This window comes from Stomoxys calcitrans, chromosome 3, assembly GCF_963082655.1.
Source record: "Stomoxys calcitrans chromosome 3, idStoCalc2.1, whole genome shotgun sequence".
In the NCBI taxonomy this organism is placed as follows: domain Eukaryota; kingdom Metazoa; phylum Arthropoda; class Insecta; order Diptera; family Muscidae; genus Stomoxys; species Stomoxys calcitrans.
Window position 1 is genome coordinate 122,472,818 of NC_081554.1, and position 20,230 is coordinate 122,493,047.

Consider the following 20,230-nt stretch of genomic DNA (forward strand, 5'->3'; position numbering starts at 1 on the left):
ACGATCTCTTCGAGGGCCTGCGGGAAATAGCCAAAGCAATTGCACCACAGTCAATAAATCCCCCATCCTTCCAGAGGGATCTGTCGTGAACAGTACGACCATCAGCCGAAAAGGAAGTGGAGAATTCCACAAGAGGGGATTCATCAATCGCCGCCTCCGCCGCCCCAGCAACAAGATTGCGTAGGGGGATATCAATAGAATCTCCCTCAAATCCGAAGGAACTCCCCACATAATCAGCCAGAAGGTCCGCCCTAGCCGTATCATCCTGAACCGGCGCACCATCTGCCCCATCCAGGGCCCCGATAGGATTCCCAGCCGACAACCCAGCGGCCCTCCTCACACGACTATAGGACCTAGCATCCACACGAATGCCCTCAAGATAACGCCTAGCCCGATCACCCTCAAACAACCTTATCAAGTCGCCTATTATGCATCCTAAATTCCGCACATCAGCCCTCAGAACACGAGCCCTGTCCGGATCAGGACATCTGCGCAAAACAGCCCGAAGCCTCTTTCTCTCACGGATAAAATGCATAATCCTAGGTGGAAGTTCACCCAGCATTCTGCGTTTAATCCGGACCTTCGGAACAGCAGCTCCAATAGCACTACAAAACGCAGAGTCCAGATCCCTTACACACAAGTCGACCTCACGGGGCCCAACATTCCGGTCCACCGGAAGAGCAGAATCCCTCAAACTCGCCTCAAGCTCACGCCTAAATCGCCTAACATCCATCCTCTCGAAGTCCATAAAGGTGCGACCTTCCACCCTCATCAGATTGCCCAATCTAAGTTCGATAGCGATCGCCCTATGATCTGACTCAAAGTCGAGCGCCCTACACATACCATCGCCACCTGCCAAGGAGACTCCCTGTGTCCTGAGGAAGAAGTCTATATATGACCCCGATACTCCATTGGGCCTCGATGGCCTGTCGGACGGAACAACACAAAAAGCCGCCCTTTCCATCAAGAACGCAGCCAGCAAATTGCCCTTCCGATTACGCATCACATCACCCCAGAGGGGGTGCCTAGCATTGAGATCACATCCCACTACAACCTCACCTTCATCCGCCAGCCGTACCACAGGATCCAGCGCTGACACATCAAACCCCGCTGAAGGAGCAAGGTATAAGGAAACAAAGGAAATCGATGAGCCATTACTCCGCCGCAACCTCACCGCACAGCCCTCAACGCCCTCCAGCCGAAGGGGAATAAAATCGTGACCGCAAGTCTCGCGCACAAGCACAGCGGTTCCGCCTCCTCTACCTACCGACCTATGCTGTCTATACATAGTATACCCATCGAACTCGACCCTGTGACGGTCAGAAAGCATGTGTTCTGCCAGAAGAAGAACATCAGGCTTTTGACCCCTAATGAAGTTCCTGAGGTAATGTCTCTTATCCAGAGAGATAAGAGAGTTTACGTTCAGGAATATACATTTAAGGGGACTAATCATCACAGAATCTTTCTAAGAGTGCTGCAAAAGCAGCATCTCTACCTTTCTCCTCCCTCAACCGACGATACGACGGTCCAAACTCCTTCAAAACCCTGAAGATCCCCAGGAAATCCCCACCCAAGATGTCCCTGCAATCCGCCATCATGCCAGCATCAGACGGCGCAGTCACAGTGGGCCGGGTAGCCCGAAGACCAGATGTCGTCCCTACAGGGCGCCCTCCAATCGCAGCCGCATACGAAACGCCAGCCCGAATATCAGCCAAACGAGAAGAACGCGCCTGGCCCCTCGCACGAGCCTCCTCCCTTCGTTCGTTCAGCCTCCCAAGGAACTCCACGCGTTTCGGACACTGCACGTAACCAGCAGAGTGCCCAACCACACCACAGTTGACACAACTCACCTCCTTCGTCGCCTTCCTAAGTACCTCGCCCGTAGAAGCATCCAACACATCAACCGGAACCTCCTCACCCCTTGGAGGCACAGTGCACTCAGATGATTCATGGTCCTGTCCACATTTCACACAACGGCGGGGCATCCCGCAGTTGATCGAAACATGTCCAAACCGTTGGCATCTGAAGCACTGTGTCACCTTCAGCTTCCTGTCCCTTCTAATCTTCACCCTACAGTGCAACATCCTCGTAACCGCATACACCCTACCGATGTCACAACCCTTTGCCAGGCGAACGACCCACTTATCACCAGCAACGCTATAACCCCCAACGAATTGAGCATTCAACTCAGGCTGACTATCAAAGAACTCAGCCACCTCATCCACCGTAAACTCCGAAGACAACCCCTCAATCACAACAGTGTGAGGAACCAGAGCACTAGGGGTGTGTGTATGGAACCTATACCCCCTTTCCAATAGCCTAGACCTAAATGTCTCGAAACCTGCCAGGACCTTGATTCTAACCGAGATAATGGACTTTCGAATCAGACTCATAAAAAACTCACCTGGACGCAGAATTGCTCTCAGGAGACTGCTTATTTCCTTGACGCTTGCATCATAGATGGTGACTGCAGGCATTGCTCTCTCTCTAGCTTTAGATACCATAGATGACCCATTACTGATATTAGCTGCCCCGCCGTTAATCTTAGGGCTAGTATCATCTCTCTTCACGGCTGCTTCTTCAGACATCTTTTGTTGTTGGACCGGCTCGTCTTGCCGCTCTGCTGTTGTACTGTCATTTCTCACTATGCTCACAGTGACTTTGCGTTTGGGCTTCTTGGATGATTTCGCCCCCAAATTCTTCTTAGCTTCCGCCGATGTACTGGCTATCGGCTCTGTCATCTTCAATAGCTTTTCCTGTGAGGCCGGCGGTGCCTTCACACATCCACTTCCCCCGGGCATTGGCTTATTGAGCCCGGGCTGTGCCACCGGCGTTGTGGACACAGATTCACACTCCATCGTCTGGCCATAAGCCATGCCTCGCATCTCTTTTCGAAATTCCGCAAGTTCAGCTTGAAATCTGGCGTTGTCGGCCGTAAGCTGGTCGATAACACGCCTATAGCTGGCCTCATTCTTCTGGCATTCCTGGATTTGGCGACCATAAGTCTCCAGGAGTTCTTCCTTCTCTCGCAGATCACCGCGGTTTAAAACCACGATGTCAGTCTCCATCGCCATCCGCTTCTCAGGGTACTCCTCATCGGACTCAACCCTCGGACGTACTGACATCTTGTTAACTGGCTATGTGACCCCTGGATTGGAGCACACAGCCACACCAATGCACCTTTGAGAATTCGATGCAGAGAAAGTGCTATACTCTGACCGAAAATGACTGCACACACAATAATGACTTTGTGTCTTAAGTCCTTCAAAATTCGCCACCAAAATCAGGTTCGTTGCTTCAGTCTTCGAAAGCAAATATCTTCTCGGCAAAATATCAAGTTTGTTGCCTAAGTCTTCGGCCAACCAAATGCCGACGGCACAATAACACACTTGTTTGTTAATAACGGCTTCACAATTCAGCAGTCAAAAGCGCAGGTAGCTGGTTCTTGCCACCTTTACCACGACCAGTCATTTTTTCACTTTTTAAATTAAATTCACTTCACAAGTTATGCACAAGAACTAATACTTACCATGTTCAAGTTCAAGTTCAAATATAACGCTTTATTTCTAAATTCATATTTGCATGTAACAGAGGCGCTTACTGATAAATTCTTAGAGCTACTATCTCATTGCTAATGCGATCTTGAGTACTCTACATTAAATTCAAATGTACTGCGTTCTTAGGCAACAGTTACTACATACATCAAAATGAAAATTAAAATTCAAACAAAAACAGAAAGTTAGACCCAAAAAATAGATTCAAAAAAGGCCAAGGCAGCTTTCCAATTAATATATAACTTAATTCTAACTATCAACTAACCTATACTTAATACTAACTATGTACACTATTTACAATTGTTGCAGTCACCATCCTTACTGCGTAGGATCATAGACCAAGTCCCTTAGACCATAAGAGTCAGCTCTCCGATGATAGAAGAGGAGACGCCCATCAACATATAAATGCCCTGCCTCTTTGAGTGCGGGCAGAGCAGCAGTCGGAAGATGTTTTTTCCTGAGAACGAAGTCTAGGTCCACAATTCGGCACACAGAGTCTGCAACAAGTCCATTATCAAGGTCCTGGCATTTTTCTATAAAATCAAGGGCACAGCCCATAAGGAACACACCCATCCTTCGATCCCCAAACTCGTCATACATAGTATACCCGTCGAACTCGACCCTGTGACGGTCAGAAAGCATGTGTTCTGCCAGAAGAAGAACATCAGGCTTTTGACACCTAATGAAATTCCTGAGGTAATGTCTCTTATCCAGAGAGATAAGAGAGTTCACGTTCAGGAATATACACTTAAGGGGACTAACCATCACAGAATCTTTCTAGGAGTGCTGCAAAAGCAGCATCTCTACCTTTCTCCTCCCTCAACCGACGATACGACGGTCCAAACTCCTTCAAAACCCTGAAGATCCCCAGGAAATCCCCACCCAAGATGTCCCTGCAATCCGCCATCATGCCAGCATCAGACGGCGCAGTCACCGTGGGCCGGGTAGCCCGAAGACCAGATGTCGTCCCTACAGGGCGCCCCCCAATTGCAGCCGCATACGAAACACCAGCCCGAATATCAGCCAAACGAGAAGAACGCGCCTGGCCCCTCGCACGGGCCTCCTCCCTTCGTTCGTTCAGCCTCCCAAGGAACTCCACGCGCTTCGGACACTGCACGTAACCAGCAGAGTGCCCAACCACACCACAGTTGACACAGCTCACCTCCTTCGTCGCCTTCCTAAGTACCTCGCCCGTGGAAGCATCCAACACATCAACCGGAACCTCCTCACCCCTTGGAGGCACAGTGCACTCAGATGATTCATGGTCCTGTCCACATTTCACACAACGGCGGGGCATCCCGCAGTTGATCGAAACATGTCCAAACCGTTGGCATCTGAAGCACTGTGTCACCTTCAGCTTCCTGTCCCTTCTGATCTTCACCCTACAGTGCAACATCCTCGTAACCGCATACACCTTACCGATGTCACAACCCTTTGCCAGGCGAACGACCCACTTATCACCTGCAACGCTATAACCCCCAACGAACTGAGCATCCAACTCAGGCTGACTATCAAAGAACTCAGCCACCTCATCCACCGTAAACTCCGAAGACAACCCCTCAATCACAACAGTGTGAGGAACCAGAGCACTAGGGGTGTGTGTATGGAACCTATACCCCCTTTCCAATAGCCTAGACCTAAATGTCTCGAAACCTGCCAGGACCTTGATTCTAACCGAGATAATGGACTTTCGAACCAGACTCATAAAAAACTCACCTGGACGCAGAATTGTTCTCAGGAGACTGCTTATTTCCTTGACGCCCGCATCATAGATGGTGACTGCAGGCATTGCTCTCTCTCTAGCTTTAGATACCATAGATGACCCATTACTGATATTAGCTGCCCCGCCGTTAATCTTAGGACTAGTATCATCTCTCTTCACGGCTGCTTCTTCAGACATCCTTTGTTGTTGGACCGGCTCGTCTTGCCGCTCTGCTGTTGTACTGTCATTTCTCACTATGCTCACAGTGACTTTGCGTTTGGGCTTCTTGGATGATTTCGCCCCCAAATTCTTCTTAGCTTCCGCCGATGTACTGGCTATCGGCTCTGTCATCTTCAATAGCTCTTCCTGTGAGGCCGGCGGTGCCTTCACACATCCACTTCCCCCGGGCATTGGCTTATTGAGCCCGGGCTGTGCCACCGGCGTTGTGGACACAGATTCACACTCCATCGTCTGGCCATAAGCCATGCCTCGCATCTCTTTTCGAAATTCCGCAAGTTCAGCTTGAAATCTGGCGTTGTCGGCCGTAAGCTGGTCGATAACACGCCTATAGCTGGCCTCATTCTTCTGGTATTCCTGGATTTGGCGACCATAAGTCTCCAGGAGTTCTTCCTTCTCTCGCAGATCACCGCGGTTTAAAACCACGATGTCAGTCTCCATCGCCATTCGCTTCTCAGGGTACTCCTCATCGGACTCAACCCTCGGACGTACTGACATCTTGTTAACTGGCTATGTGACCCCTGGATTGGAGCACACAGCCACACCAATGCACCTTTGAGAATTCGATGCAGAGAAAGTGCTATACTCTGACCGAAAGTGACAACAAGCACAATAATGACTTTGTGTCTTAAGTCCTTCAAAATTCGCCACCAAAATCAGGTTCGTTGCTTCAGTCTTCGAAAGCAAATATCTTCTCGGCAAATATCAAGTTTGTTGCCTAAGTCTTCGGCCAACCAAATGCCGACGGCACAATAACACACTTGTTTGTTAATAACGGCTTCACAATTCAGCAGTCAAGAGCGCAGGTAGCTGGTTCTTGCCACCTTTACCACGACCAGTCATTTTTTCACTTTTTAAATTAAATTCACTTCACAAGTTATGCACAAGAACTAATACTTACCATGTTTTTTTTTTTTTTTTTGTTTTAAATATAACGCTTTATTTCTAAATTCATATTTGCATGTACCAGAGGCGCTTACTGATAAATTCTTAGAACTACTATCTCATTGCTAATGCGATCTTGAGTACTCTACCTTAAATTTAAAATGTACTGCGTTCTTAGGCAACAGTTACTACATACATCAAAATGAAAATTAAAATTCAAACAAAATCAAAAAGTTAGACCCAAAAAATAGATTTAAAAAAGGCCAAGGCAGCTTTCCACTTAATATATAACTTAATTCTATCAACTAACCTATACTTAATACTAACTATGTACACTATCTACAATTGTTGCAGACACCATCTTTACTGCGTAGGATCATAGACCAAGTCCCTTAGACCATAAGAGTCAGCTCTCCGATGATAGAAGAGGAGACGCCCATCAACATATAAATGCCCTGCCTCCTTGAGTGCGGGCAGAGCAGCAGTCGGAAGATGTCTTCTCCTGAGAACGAAGTCTAGGTCCACAATTCGGCACACAGAGTCTGCAACAAGTCCATTATCAAGGTCCTGGCATTTTTCTATAAAATCAAGGGCACAGCCCATAAGGAACACATCTATCCTTCGATCCCCAAACTCGTCATACACAATCCTTGACGCCGGATATCTGAAGACGCCATTCCCGTCGGCGATAGCCCTAAGGCCCAAACAACGCCATAGGACACGCCTCTCCCAGGCCCTAAACCTTTCCATCTGACACGACGTTATGTCATACCACACGGGGAATGCATGCGCCAACACCGGCCTGACCACCTGTCTATATATAAGAAGGCGAACCTCTCGAGATAGACCACCCCGCATCCGTAAAAGACTACCATATGCAAAATACGCCCTATTCGCCCTATCCAGAGCATGATCAACATGTCTCGCAAAAGTGAAACGAGAGTCGAATACCACCCCCAGGTATTTCATCGTATCCGCCACGGAGATATCCTCGCCCCCAATTGAGAGGTGGGGTCTGTATCTCCTAAAATTAGGGAACGTCACCCCCGGTCTCCCTCTTACCACCAGTGCCGAGCACTTACCCACATTCAACCTAAGTCTCCACCTCATATAGTAGTGGTGAAGTTCCTCCAAGAAGGAGTTCATCGCACCACCCACAGTAGACGCCCTTACCCCAGAAAAAGCAAGAAGTACATCATCGGCATATGCCAACAAGAGGCCACCAGGAGGCGGATCCGGAACATCGTGGACAAAAATATTAAACAAAATCGGTCCAAGTAAGGACCCCTGAGGAACTCCAGCGACCACCTGTCTCTCCGAAGAGAGTCCACTATCCACCCTCACCCTGAAGGTCCTACCCGTCAGGAAGCTCGCCACCAGTCTACAAATCCGACGATCAATCCCGATTGATCGAAGCTTGTAGATGACACCGTCATGCCAGACAGTGTCAAAGGCCTTCGCGAAGTCGAGCCCGACCGCAATCGTGCCACGTCCCCGGTTGAGACCCTCAGTCACATAATTCGCAAAAACCGCGAGTGCATGTGTGGCTGAGTGCCCCGACCGAAAGCCAAACTGGAAGTCCCTCAGGACCCCCCTATCCTCAATGAAATCTGTGATCCTAGCGAGCAGAAAGGACTCAAATAATTTGCCAAAAACAGAGAGGAGAGACACCGGCCTGTAATTGGAACAACGAGCCGGGTTGGAGCCCGGCTTCAAGATAGGAACAACCATCGCCCTCTTCCAGGCAGTCGGAAAATACCCCACGTTGAGACAATGGTTGAATAACACAACCAGAAAAGAGTGCACCACATCACCGGCCCTCTTCAATGCCACATCCGGAATCCCATCAAGTCCACACGATCTCTTCGAGGGCCTGCGGGAAATAGCCAAAGTAATCGCATCACAGTCAACAAATCCCCCATCCTTCCAGAGGGATCTGTCGTGAACAGTACGACCATCAGCCGAAAAGGAAGTGGAGAATTCCACAAGAGGGGATTCATCAATCGCCGCCTCCGCCGCCCCAGCAACAAGGTTGCGTAGGGGGACATCTATAGAATCTCCCTCAAATACGAAGGAACTCCCCACATAATCAGCCAGAAGGTCCGCCCTAGCCGTATCATCCTGAACCGGCACACCATCCACCCCATCCAGGGCTCCGACAGGATTCCCAGCCGATAACCCAGCGGCCCTCCTCACACGACTATAGGACCTAGCATCCACACGAATGCCCTCAAGATAACGCCTAGCCCGATCACCCTCAAACAACCTTATCAAGTCGCCTATTATGCATCCTAAATTCCGCACATCAGCCCTCAGAACACGAGCCCTGTCCGGATCAGGACATCTGCGCAAAACAGCCCGAAGCCTCTTCCTCTCACGGATAAAATGCATAATCCTAGGTGGAAGTTCACCCAGCATTCTGCGTTTAATCCGGACCTTCGGAACAGCAGCCCCAATAGCACTACAAAACGCAGAGTCCAGATCCCTTACACACAAGTCGATCTCACGGGGCCCAACATTCCGGTCCACCGGAAGAGCAGAATCCCTCAAACTCGCATTAAGCCTACGCCTAAATCGCCTAACATCCATCCTCTCGAAGTCCATAAAGGTGCGACCTTCCACCCTCATCAGACTGCCCAATCTAAGTTCAATAGCGACCGCCCTATGATCCGACTCAAAGTCGAGCGCCCTACACATACCATCGCCACCTGCCAAGGAGACTCCCTGTGACCTGAGGAAGAAGTCTATATATGACCCCGATACTCCATTGGGCCTCGATGGCCTGTCGGACGGAACAACACAAAAAGCCGCCCTTTCCATCAAGAACTCAGCCAGCAAATTGCCCCTCCGATTACGCATCACATCACCCCAGAGGGGGTGCCTAGCATTGAGATCACATCCCACTACAACCTCACCTTCATCCGCCAGCCGTACCACAGGATCCAGCGCTGATACATCAAACCCCGCTGAAGGAGCAAGGTATAAGGAAACAAAGGAAATCGATGAGCCATCACTCCGCCGCAACCTCACCGCACAGCCCTCAACGCCCTCCAGCCGAAGGGGAATAAAATCATGACCGCAAGTCTCGCGCACAAGCACAGCGGTTCCGCCTCCTCTACCTACCGACCTATGCTGTCTATACATAGTATACCCGTCGAACTCGACCCTGTGACGGTCAGAAAGCTTGTGTTCTGCCAGAAGAAGAACATCAGGCTTTTGACCCCTAATGAAGTTCCTGAGGTAATGTCTCTTATCCAGAGAGATAAGAGAGTTTACGTTCAGGAATATACATTTAAGGGGACTAATCATCACAGAATCTTTCCAAGAGTGCTGCAAAAGCAACATCTCTACCTTTCTCCTCCCTCAACCGACGATACGACGGTCCAAACTCCTTCAAAACCCTGAAGATCCCCAGGAAATCCCCACCCAAGATGTCCCTGCAATCCGCCATCATGCCAGCATCAGACGGCGCAGTCACAGTGGGCCGGGTAGCCCGAAGACCAGATGTCGTCCCTACAGGGCGCCCTCCAATCGCAGCCGCATACGAAACACCAGCCCGAATATCAGCCAAACGAGAAGAACGCGCCTGGCCCCTCGCACGAGCCTCCTCCCTTCGTTCGTTCAGCCTCCCAAGGAACTCCACGCGTTTCGGACACTGCACGTAACCAGCAGAGTGCCCAACCACACCACAGTTGACACAACTCACCTCCTTCGTCGCCTTCCTAAGTACCTCGCCCGTAGAAGCATCCAACACATCAACCGGAACCTCCTCACCCCTTGGAGGCACAGTGCACTCAGATGATTCATGGTCCTGTCCACATTTCACACAACGGCGGGGCATCCCGCAGTTGATCGAAACATGTCCAAACCGTTGGCATCTGAAGCACTGTGTCACCTTCAGCTTCCTGTCCCTTCTAATCTTCACCCTACAGTGCAACATCCTCGTAACCGCATACACCCTACCGATGTCACAACCCTTTGCCAGGCGAACGACCCACTTATCACCAGCAACGCTATAACCCCCAACGAATTGAGCATTCAACTCAGGCTGACTATCAAAGAACTCAGCCACCTCATCCACCGTAAACTCCGAAGACAACCCCTCAATCACAACAGTGTGAGGAACCAGAGCACTAGGGGTGTGTGTATGGAACCTATACCCCCTTTCCAATAGCCTAGACCTAAATGTCTCGAAACCTGCCAGGACCTTGATTCTAACCGAGATAATGGACTTTCGAATCAGACTCATAAAAAACTCACCTGGACGCAGAATTGCTCTCAGGAGACTGCTTATTTCCTTGACGCTTGCATCATAGATGGTGACTGCAGGCATTGCTTTCTCTCTAGCTTTAGATACCATAGATGATCCATTACTGATATTAGCTGCCCCGCCGTTAATCTTAGGACTAGTATCATCTCTCTTCACGGCTGCTTCTTCAGACATCTTTTGTTGTTGGACCGGCTCGTCTTGCCGCTCTGCTGTTGTACTGCCATCTCTCACTATAGTCACAGTGACTTTGCGTTTGGGCTTCTTGGATGATTTCGCCCCCAAATTCTTCTTAGCTTCCGCCGATGTACTGGCTATCGGCTCTGTCGTCTTCAATAGCTCTTCCTGTGAGGCCGGCGGTGCCTTCACACATCCACTACCCCCGGGCATTGGCTTGTTGAGCCCGGGCTGTGCCACCGGCGTTGTGGACACAGATTCACACTCCATCCTCTGGCCATAAGCCATGGCTCGCATCTCTCTTCGGAAATCCTCAAATTCAGCTAGGATTCTGGCGTTGTCGGCCGTAAGCTGGTCAATAACACGCCTATAGCTGGCCTCATTCTTCTGGTATTCCTGGATTTGGCGACCATAAGTCTCCAGGAGTTCGTCCTTCTCTCGCAGATCACCGCGGTTTAAAACCACGATGTCAGTCTCCATCGCCATTCGTTTCTCAGGGTACTCCTCATCGGACTCAACCCTCGGACGTACTGACATCTTGTTAACTGGCTATGTGACCCCTGGATTGGAGCACACAGCCACACCAATGCACCTTTGAGAATTCGATGCAGAGAAAGTGCTATACTCTGACCGAAAATGACCACAAACACAATAATGACTTTGTGTCTTAAGTCTCTCAAAATTCGCCACCAAAATCAGGTTCGTTGCTTCAGTCTTCGGAAATATCTTCTCGGTAAAATATCAAGTTTGTTGCCTGAGTCTTCGGCCAACCAGATGTCGACGGCACAATAACACACTTGTTTGTTAATAGCAGCTTCACAATTCAGCAGTCAAATCGCAGGTACCTGGTTCTTGCCACCTTTACCACGACCAGTCATTTTTTCACTTTTTAAATTAAATTCACTTCACAAGTTATGCACAAGAACTAATACTTACCATGCTGCGATACCTCATATTTATACAAAATCCGCTCTGAATTTACTACATACACATACGCTTCGATCTATCTTCGGGGTTGTTCGTATACACTTCGTGTGTACAGATACAAATGTTGAAGCATATACGCAGCACACACCCTTATTGGAAACTGTAGCCCGCCAAATTTTTTCTATAAATATCGGGAATCGCTCCGTAAGGCAACTATTACAGTGTTAACAGTGTTTGTGTGCATATCGTGAAGTGAACTAAAAACCTCTAGTGAAAAATGGCTCGTACTAAGCAAACTGCCCGTAAATCTACTGGTGGCAAAGCCCCTCGTAAGCAATTGGCTACCAAAGCTGCTCGTAAGAGCGCACCAGCCACCGGTGGTGTTAAGAAGCCACATCGTTTCCGCCCTGGTACCGTTGCTTTGCGTGAAATCCGTCGCTACCAGAAGAGTACTGAGTTGTTGATCCGCAAATTGCCTTTCCAACGTTTGGTTCGTGAAATTGCCCAAGATTTCAAGACTGACTTGCGTTTCCAGAGCTCTGCTGTCATGGCCTTGCAAGAAGCTAGCGAAGCCTACTTGGTCGGTCTCTTCGAAGATACCAACTTGTGTGCCATCCATGCCAAGCGTGTCACCATCATGCCCAAGGATATCCAATTGGCCAGACGTATTCGTGGAGAACGTGCTTAAATTATTGACATTTTAAAAGCCAACTTTTTTTTACAAAAACAATCGGTCCTTTTCAGGACCACAATATTTTTATAAAAAAGAGAAAAAAATTTATTCAAAACTTACACCTTTTTATTTTTATTAAAATAAATAAATATAGTCTTTTTTTGGGGATGGAAAAATACACTATTTATATTAAAAAAATTTTTTTCTTTTCTATGCGTTTTACTTTTGGTAATATTGGGTTTCAAAACATGGAGCGAAATCAAAAACTTTTTTTTAAAAAAAAATTATTTAATTTACTTTTTATGTTAAACTGAAAATTTTTATTTTCTATTAGCAACAGTATATTTGCTGTTATTCTTTTTGCAAAATTTGATTTTTCGTAGTAGCTACATAACAAGAATGAATGAAGATAAAAACAGGCAGGCCAATACATTCGAGAGAATTTTAACCTTAAATAGATAATTTAGATACATTGAATATAAGTTTTTTCTGTATTTTTTATTATTTTTAAACAAATGATATTTTTTGCTATTCTAAAAACTGTTTTAAAAAGAATAAAATAGTATTTTAATATTTTAAATTATTAAAGGGAAATAGATTTCGTTCGGTATGCAACTGTTCTACATTTGCTTGCTTAGACAAGGGCATTTTTGAATTTGTGTTTAATTTCCAAAAAAAAATTATATATTTTTTTAAATTTGTGATTGCAACAATACATTGTTTAGAATTTACATTTTTAAATTTTTTATTTAGTTTCAAGTCCACTTTATATAGAAAAAAATATTTTATAATAAATGCAATAGAGCTCACCGCACATTTTGCATAGCCAACGACGTTGGTATAACATAGCATCGTAATATTTTAGACTTTTCGTAACAAACGTACACTTTTTACAAATTATGTAACATTTTAATAGAAATCTATCATTTCTATAATATTTTATGATAAAATTTTCCTAAAACATTTTTACATTAGAGCTTTCAAATTAATTTGCAGAAAAACTTTTATTCATGGAAAATACGCCAATATGGTGAATTCAACTGTCATAGACTACATAATAAAATCGATTATTTCACTATGAAAATCATCCAAATTTTCACTTTTTTTTACACTTCTTTCAAGAAAACATATCAAGATTCCATACTAAATTTTTATAAAAACCAATTTTCAATAAAAATTGGAAAATTTTTATAATTTAGTTACAATTTTATCATAACATTTTTATAAACTTTCAACTCAAACCCTTATAACTCGGTAACGCTTAAAGATAATTAACTCGGATTTTCTTTAATGATTAGCTGGATATCTCTACTAGAAGAATTGTATAAAAAATAAAAAGAAATTGTTACTATCTCATCGTAAAATGAATAATTCTGTGAAAACTTTTGTAAAAATTTTTATTCGCTTCCACACAACGTTTCGCAAAATTTCGTAGTTGACTACTATGTACTTCTCATAATTTCGATGTACCCAGCCATCACTAGTCTAAAGGTTGAAACCATATTTTCAACCAATCAGCGTACACCAGTAGTGAGTGTATATTTACAAAGTGTTAAAGTGTGTTTAAAAAGAAAAATATAAGTGAAATCATGTCTGACGCCGCCGTTGTTGAAGCCACCGCATCTCCAGTCGCCGCTGTTGAGAAAAAGGCACCTAAGAAAGCCGCTGCCAAGGCAAAGAAACCCTCTGCTGCCCCAAGCCATCCACCAACCCAACAAATGGTCGATGCTGCCATCAAAACATTGAAAGAACGTGGTGGTTCCTCATTGCCTGCCATCAAGAAATACTTGGCCAGCACATACAAAGTTGATGCTGTAAAATTGGCCCCATTCATCAAGAAGTACTTGAAGAGCGCTGTTGCTAGTGGAAAATTGATCCAAACTAAAGGTAAGGGTGCCTCCGGTTCATTCAAATTGTCCCCATCTGCCTCGAAGGAACCTAAAGCAAAGAGCGCTGAAAAGAAGAAGAAGGTCCCAGCCGGTGATAAGAAAAAGAAGGCAGCAGCACCCAAAAAGGCAGCCGGTGAAAAGAAAGCCGCTGCAAAGAAGCCTTCCGCTGCTAAAAAGACCGCCGAGAAGAAGAAGACCGAAAAGGCCAAGGCTAAAACTGCCAAAAAGACAGGTACAGTTAAAGCTAAACCCGCAAAAACAGCCGCCAAAGCATCAGCCACTAAACCAAAGGCACCCAAGGCAAAAACCACCGCTGCCAAGCCCAAAAAGGCTGCCGCAGCAAAGAAGCCAGCTGCCAAGAAGACCGCCGCTAAGAAGTAATTTTTCCATGCAAAATTACTTATCATGTCAAAATGATTATTTTCGATATTCGAAAGCAGTATATCTAACAGCCCTTTTCAGGGCTACAAAAAAATTTTTAAAAAGAGACCAAATTTAACTCAAACAATTTTTTAATTACCTAATAAATACTATGTTAATTTTAAGGGAAAAGCTAATCACAGCCCTTTTCGTAGCTGTAAAACATCTGTTGAAATCTTTTAATACCATTGTTACCTAATATGGGAATACATTACCCTTTAAGGAAATTTAAGTAATCACATGTTAAATGGGATTTTTTCCGCAACTGGATTAACTGTTTCACTTAGGGTCATAAACCAAAGCAATTACTAAGAATTATGAAAATCACTTAATGTTAAAGAAAATCTCATTTAGCATACCTAACCAATAAGAGAGTGGCGTACAATATTCCCTTCAAAAATCGCACTTAGCATACCTATTTCATTCTTTACGAGCATACCTACCCATAGATCTCGCGTACAAACGCATAAGTCCACATATACATCTCTACACCATTTCACGCTAACATACTAGTATACATCCCTAAAAAATTTAGTATCAACACACACGCTCACATATACTCGAACATCAATACAACGTTGCATACCGAGTGTTTGAGCATAAGAGCAATATGTGTTGATCATATTACTGTAGATGTAGATGGTGCTAAGCAAGGAGGGCAATATTAGAGTATGGGTAGTATACATATTTTATTTTAAAAAAGTAATAAGGGCAATGTGAGGGTGAGTGGTAGATATATTTTTTCTTTAAATTTGTAAATATAAATTAATTTTAGTTGAATAACGAATTAAGTCTCTTTTTTAATTTATTTTGTGGCCCTGAAAAGGGCCTTTGATGTTGTAGGGAAAATATTGTACGACGAAATAAGTATGCCATTTACTTGGAGCTGGTGTACTTAGTAACGGCTTTGGTACCTTCACTGACAGCGTGCTTAGCCAACTCACCGGGCAATAATAGACGGACGGCAGTTTGGATTTCCCGACTGGTGATGGTGGAACGCTTGTTGTAGTGAGCCAAACGGGAGGCTTCGGCGGCGATACGTTCAAAGATATCGTTGACGAAACTGTTCATGATGCTCATGGCCTTTGAGGAGATACCAGTATCGGGATGGACTTGCTTCAACACTTTGTAAATGTAGATAGCATAACTCTCCTTACGCTTGGTGCGTCTCTTGGTCTTGTCACCCTTAGTGATGTTCTTTTGGGCTTTGCCGGCCTTCTTTGCTGCTTTACCACTGGCTTTTGGAGGCATTTTCACTTGGTTTTTTTTTTAAGTCACACAAACACTTTTAACACTGTTCACGATTTTGTGTGTTTGATGGCTTACTCGGAATATTTAAACCATTTCATGCACAAGATATTCAGGTAGACGAAAACAGTCGCTATGTTTACGAAAACAACCCTCTAAAATTAGCTACACGTTGGATCCGAAAGTATAAATACTGCAGTTCATGCTGCGAACTAATATCATTTGTGTTTCAGTGCTAAGTGAAGTGAATTAAAAAAAAAAATAACTAAAAATGTCTGGTCGTGGTAAAGGTGGCAAAGTTAAGGGAAAGGCAAAGTCCCGTTCCAACCGTGCTGGTCTTCAATTCCCCGTCGGTCGTATCCATCGTTTGTTGCGCAAAGGCAACTATGCTGAACGTGTTGGTGCCGGAGCTCCAGTTTACTTGGCTGCTGTCATGGAGTATTTGGCCGCTGAAGTTCTTGAATTGGCTGGCAACGCTGCTCGTGACAACAAGAAGACAAGAATTATCCCCCGTCACTTGCAATTGGCTATCCGTAATGACGAAGAATTGAACAAATTGCTGTCCGGTGTCACCATTGCTCAAGGTGGTGTATTGCCAAACATCCAAGCTGTTCTCTTGCCCAAGAAGACCGAAAAGAAGGCTTAAATTATCTACGAGCATCAAAGAAAAAATGTAAATACAGGCCATCGTATAAATCAACAACAATCCGTCCTTTTCAGGACGACAAAAATTTTTTTAAAAGAGAAAAAACTATATCAAACCTTATTTTATCAAGAAAATTTACTTAAAAAATAGTTTTAAATAATAAATAAAATTTTAATTGTAGTTAAATTTAAAAAATATTTTTTGGTCGATTTTTTTTTTCAGTGGATTTGGTAATTTGCTAGCAATTTCGTTATTCGAAATTTCCTTAAACAATCCTGTTTTAGGCGTAAATACAAAAAAATCTGCCATCTATTGTTTATAGGTAAACATTTTCAAATATGTTTACATCTTATCGACTATTGCAGGTCTTTTAATATACATGTCATAATTATCAGTTATCAATTATCATGCATCAACATTTCGCCTATTTGCATACATTAACATAATAAGAATTTAGTTTTATCGACCCTACTCAAGATTATCGGCATTTAATAGGATCAATGTTACCATTAGGGTACTGTAAAAACTATTTATTTTACATTTGAATATCACATGGTAATCATTGTTCATTTTCTGATGCTGAAAAAAATTGGCATATGTAATAACAAAACATCGAAACGAAGTATCTACGATCGTCCCTCTTCGTACATTTGTGACAAAGTTAGCAGCTCCAAGCAAAGGAAACATTTAATGGTAGTATATGCGTGCATTTTGGTATCTGTGTGTATGTATGCTTTTTAGTGTTGTATACCATCGTTTCATCGTATTGTTCTAATGGCGTCGGTTTTAGTTTCGTCATGTATGTATGTATATTATAGAAGCTACATTTTGGCCGACGGCAAATTGAAAAATGGTAATATTTATTTTCAAATAAATTTTATGTATTTTTTTTTAGTAAAAATTTATAACAAGATATATCTCTTTTTAAATATGTTTTGTGGTCCTGAAAAGGACCGATTGTTTTAGTTTTAAAGTTCTTAAAATTTTCTCCAAAATAGCGTCAAGATAATGTTTAACCGCCGAAACCGTACAAAGTGCGGCCTTGTCTCTTCAAAGCGTAGACGACATCCATAGCGGTGACGGTTTTACGCTTAGCGTGTTCAGTGTAGGTGACAGCATCACGAATAACGTTTTCCAAAAACACCTTCAGGACACCACGGGTTTCTTCGTAAATCAATCCAGAGATACGCTTTACACCGCCACGACGAGCCAAACGTCTGATTGCAGGCTTGGTGATACCTTGGATGTTATCACGCAACACTTTACGATGACGTTTAGCGCCACCTTTTCCCAAGCCTTTGCCACCTTTACCACGACCAGTCATTTTTTCACTTTTTAAATTAAATTCACTTCACAAGTTATGCACAAGAACTAATACTTACCATGCAATTCAATTCAATTCAATTCAATTCAATTCAATCTTTTATTCCCAAGTCCTTATATAAATTATAATGATAGTTATATCTTATTTCAAAAATTTTTGACACATGGTCCTTCCCTAACATGTTTAACATTTTTCTAGGGATATATGCTTCAATCTATAAACTTAAAACTATGTGGCAAGGCCAGCCCGTTTATACATTCTTTTGTTGACATCATTCGTTGTAAAAGAAAAAATTCCCAGGGAAAGGGATGTAAACCCTGAGATGCCCTCATTCATCTCCTTAATCTAAGCTTACTCTAGAACCTACCAAACTAAGAAAAACGTATATACAAGGGAAAAACAAAAATAACCAATCCAGTACTAGCGAAGTATATACAATATTTACAAAGTATTTACAAAGGGGCACAAAAATACAAAATAATACAAAACAATAATACAAAACAAAATCAAAATAAAATCAAAATAACACAATACAAAACAAAAATCCGCAAAAAAAAAAAAAAAAAAAAAAATTCACACTGTGGTGGGCCCTCAACCACCCAACCACTGATCCAAACTGTACACCATATCATCGAACCCAAAGGTCCCAAACCTCCTATTATAATACAGTATCCTGCCTTCATTATCAAAAACTAGGCCCTTCCTCCACAAATGCAGAAGACACATTGGACTTTGATGACCCTCGGTTTCCATAAGTCGGTCAAAATAATCCTCTGCCAGCCGGCAGGACCGAACGATTCCGTTGGGGTGTCCCTGATAACCCAGGAGGTGATCGATGGCCTGCGCCGTCATGTAGCCATCGATACGAGTCATGCAGCCGCTATCGTACACAGTGCGGTTACTCGGTCTCCTATAATAACCCTGAGCCGTCCTTCTCCTTCTCAGCTCTAGACAATACGCAAGTGTTCTACGCTCTAACACCCTTATCCTTTCCATTTGACTGGATGAAATCGTCGACCATACTGGGAAAGCGTACGCCATCGTAGGCCGCACCATCTGTCCATAAATCGTGAGTTTAACCTTACGGCTAAGGCCTCTCTTTTTCGCCAGCATCCATATCACCGAATGAAGCGCAGCTTTCCCTTTCCGGAGTACCTCGTCCACGTGCCTCGTAAATCGCATGTCTTCCTGGAAGACTACTCCCAAGTATTTCATCCTATCGGTTTTCTCGATGACTTCATTTCCGATCCTAATCCCGGGGACGTAGCGTCGGGCATTTCGATAGAGGCCTCTCTTGTTGCCCTTGAATACTATGCAGCGACATTTGTCTATGTTCAGATTTAGGCGCCACTCCTGGAAATATGCGGAAAGCTGCTCGAGGTATGCAACCAATCGCCGCTCAGCCACTTTAGCCCTCGGATGGGTGGCTGCTATTAAGATGTCGTCGGCATAGATGAGGAGCATATCGCCCCCCTCTGGTGTTGGTATGTCTGCCAAGTAGAGGTTGTAGAGAACCGGTCCCAGCACAGACCCCTGCGGCACCCCCGCAGTAATTCGTCTCTCTTGTGATCTCGCCTCGCCTACTGTGACGAAAAAGCTCCTACCACCAAGGTAACTTTCAATGACCCTGAGGAGGTGTGGGTCAAAACCAAATCGCTGCATCTTCCGGATAATTCCACCTTGCCAGACCGTATCGAAAGCCTTCGAGAAGTCCAGGCTTACGGCAATCGTGGCGCTCCTTTTATCCAGTCCTCGACAAATCTTCTCAGTGAATGCAACCAGCGCATGAGTGGTTGAAGTGCCTCTTCTAAATCCAAACTGGTTCTCCAACAAGATATCTCCATCCTCAATATGGTCATTCAGGCGTTCCAAAAGGAAGATCTCAAAGACCTTCCCCATGCTTGATAGCAGTGAAATGGGTCTATATGACTTCGGACTAGTGGGGTCTTTCCCAGGCTTCAAAATCGGGACTACTCTCGAAGACTTCCAACCCCCTGGAAAATATCCCAAGTTCAGGCAATGGTTGAAAAGTAATGCCAAGTGATTCCACATCTCTAAGCGCGTCTTTCTAAGGATAAAATTGGGGATTCCATCCCTCCCACTGCTCTTCTTCCTATTCAGCCTTTTCATAACCGCTCCAATCTCACTTGGCTTCAGGAGTCTAATCGGCGGGGGCGGGGCACCAAGTGTTACAGTGCCATCAGCCCGGTATAGGACCCCGAAGTTCATCACAGGCACCAACTGCTGGGAAACGTCATAAGCAGGGCAATCCCCCACACCA

The 20,230-nt window shown here is 44.8% G+C and overlaps 1 protein-coding gene across 1 annotated transcript; it reads left to right on the forward strand.

The window, feature by feature from the left end:
• The first annotated feature begins 12,020 nt into the window (after window positions 1-12,020).
• On the forward strand, window positions 12,021-12,437 carry LOC131995550 (histone H3). Its single transcript, XM_059364292.1, has one exon. It carries the CDS (start codon window positions 12,027-12,029, stop codon window positions 12,435-12,437), a length of 411 nt encoding a protein of 136 aa, XP_059220275.1. The 5' UTR covers window positions 12,021-12,026.
• The last annotated feature ends 7,793 nt before the right edge of the window (window positions 12,438-20,230 follow it).

What these genes read in the sequence shown, in the direction of transcription:
- LOC131995550 (XM_059364292.1), top strand. Translation starts at nt 12,027, where the DNA reads ATGGCTCGTACTAAGCAAACTGCCCGTAAATCTACTGGTGGCAAAGCC.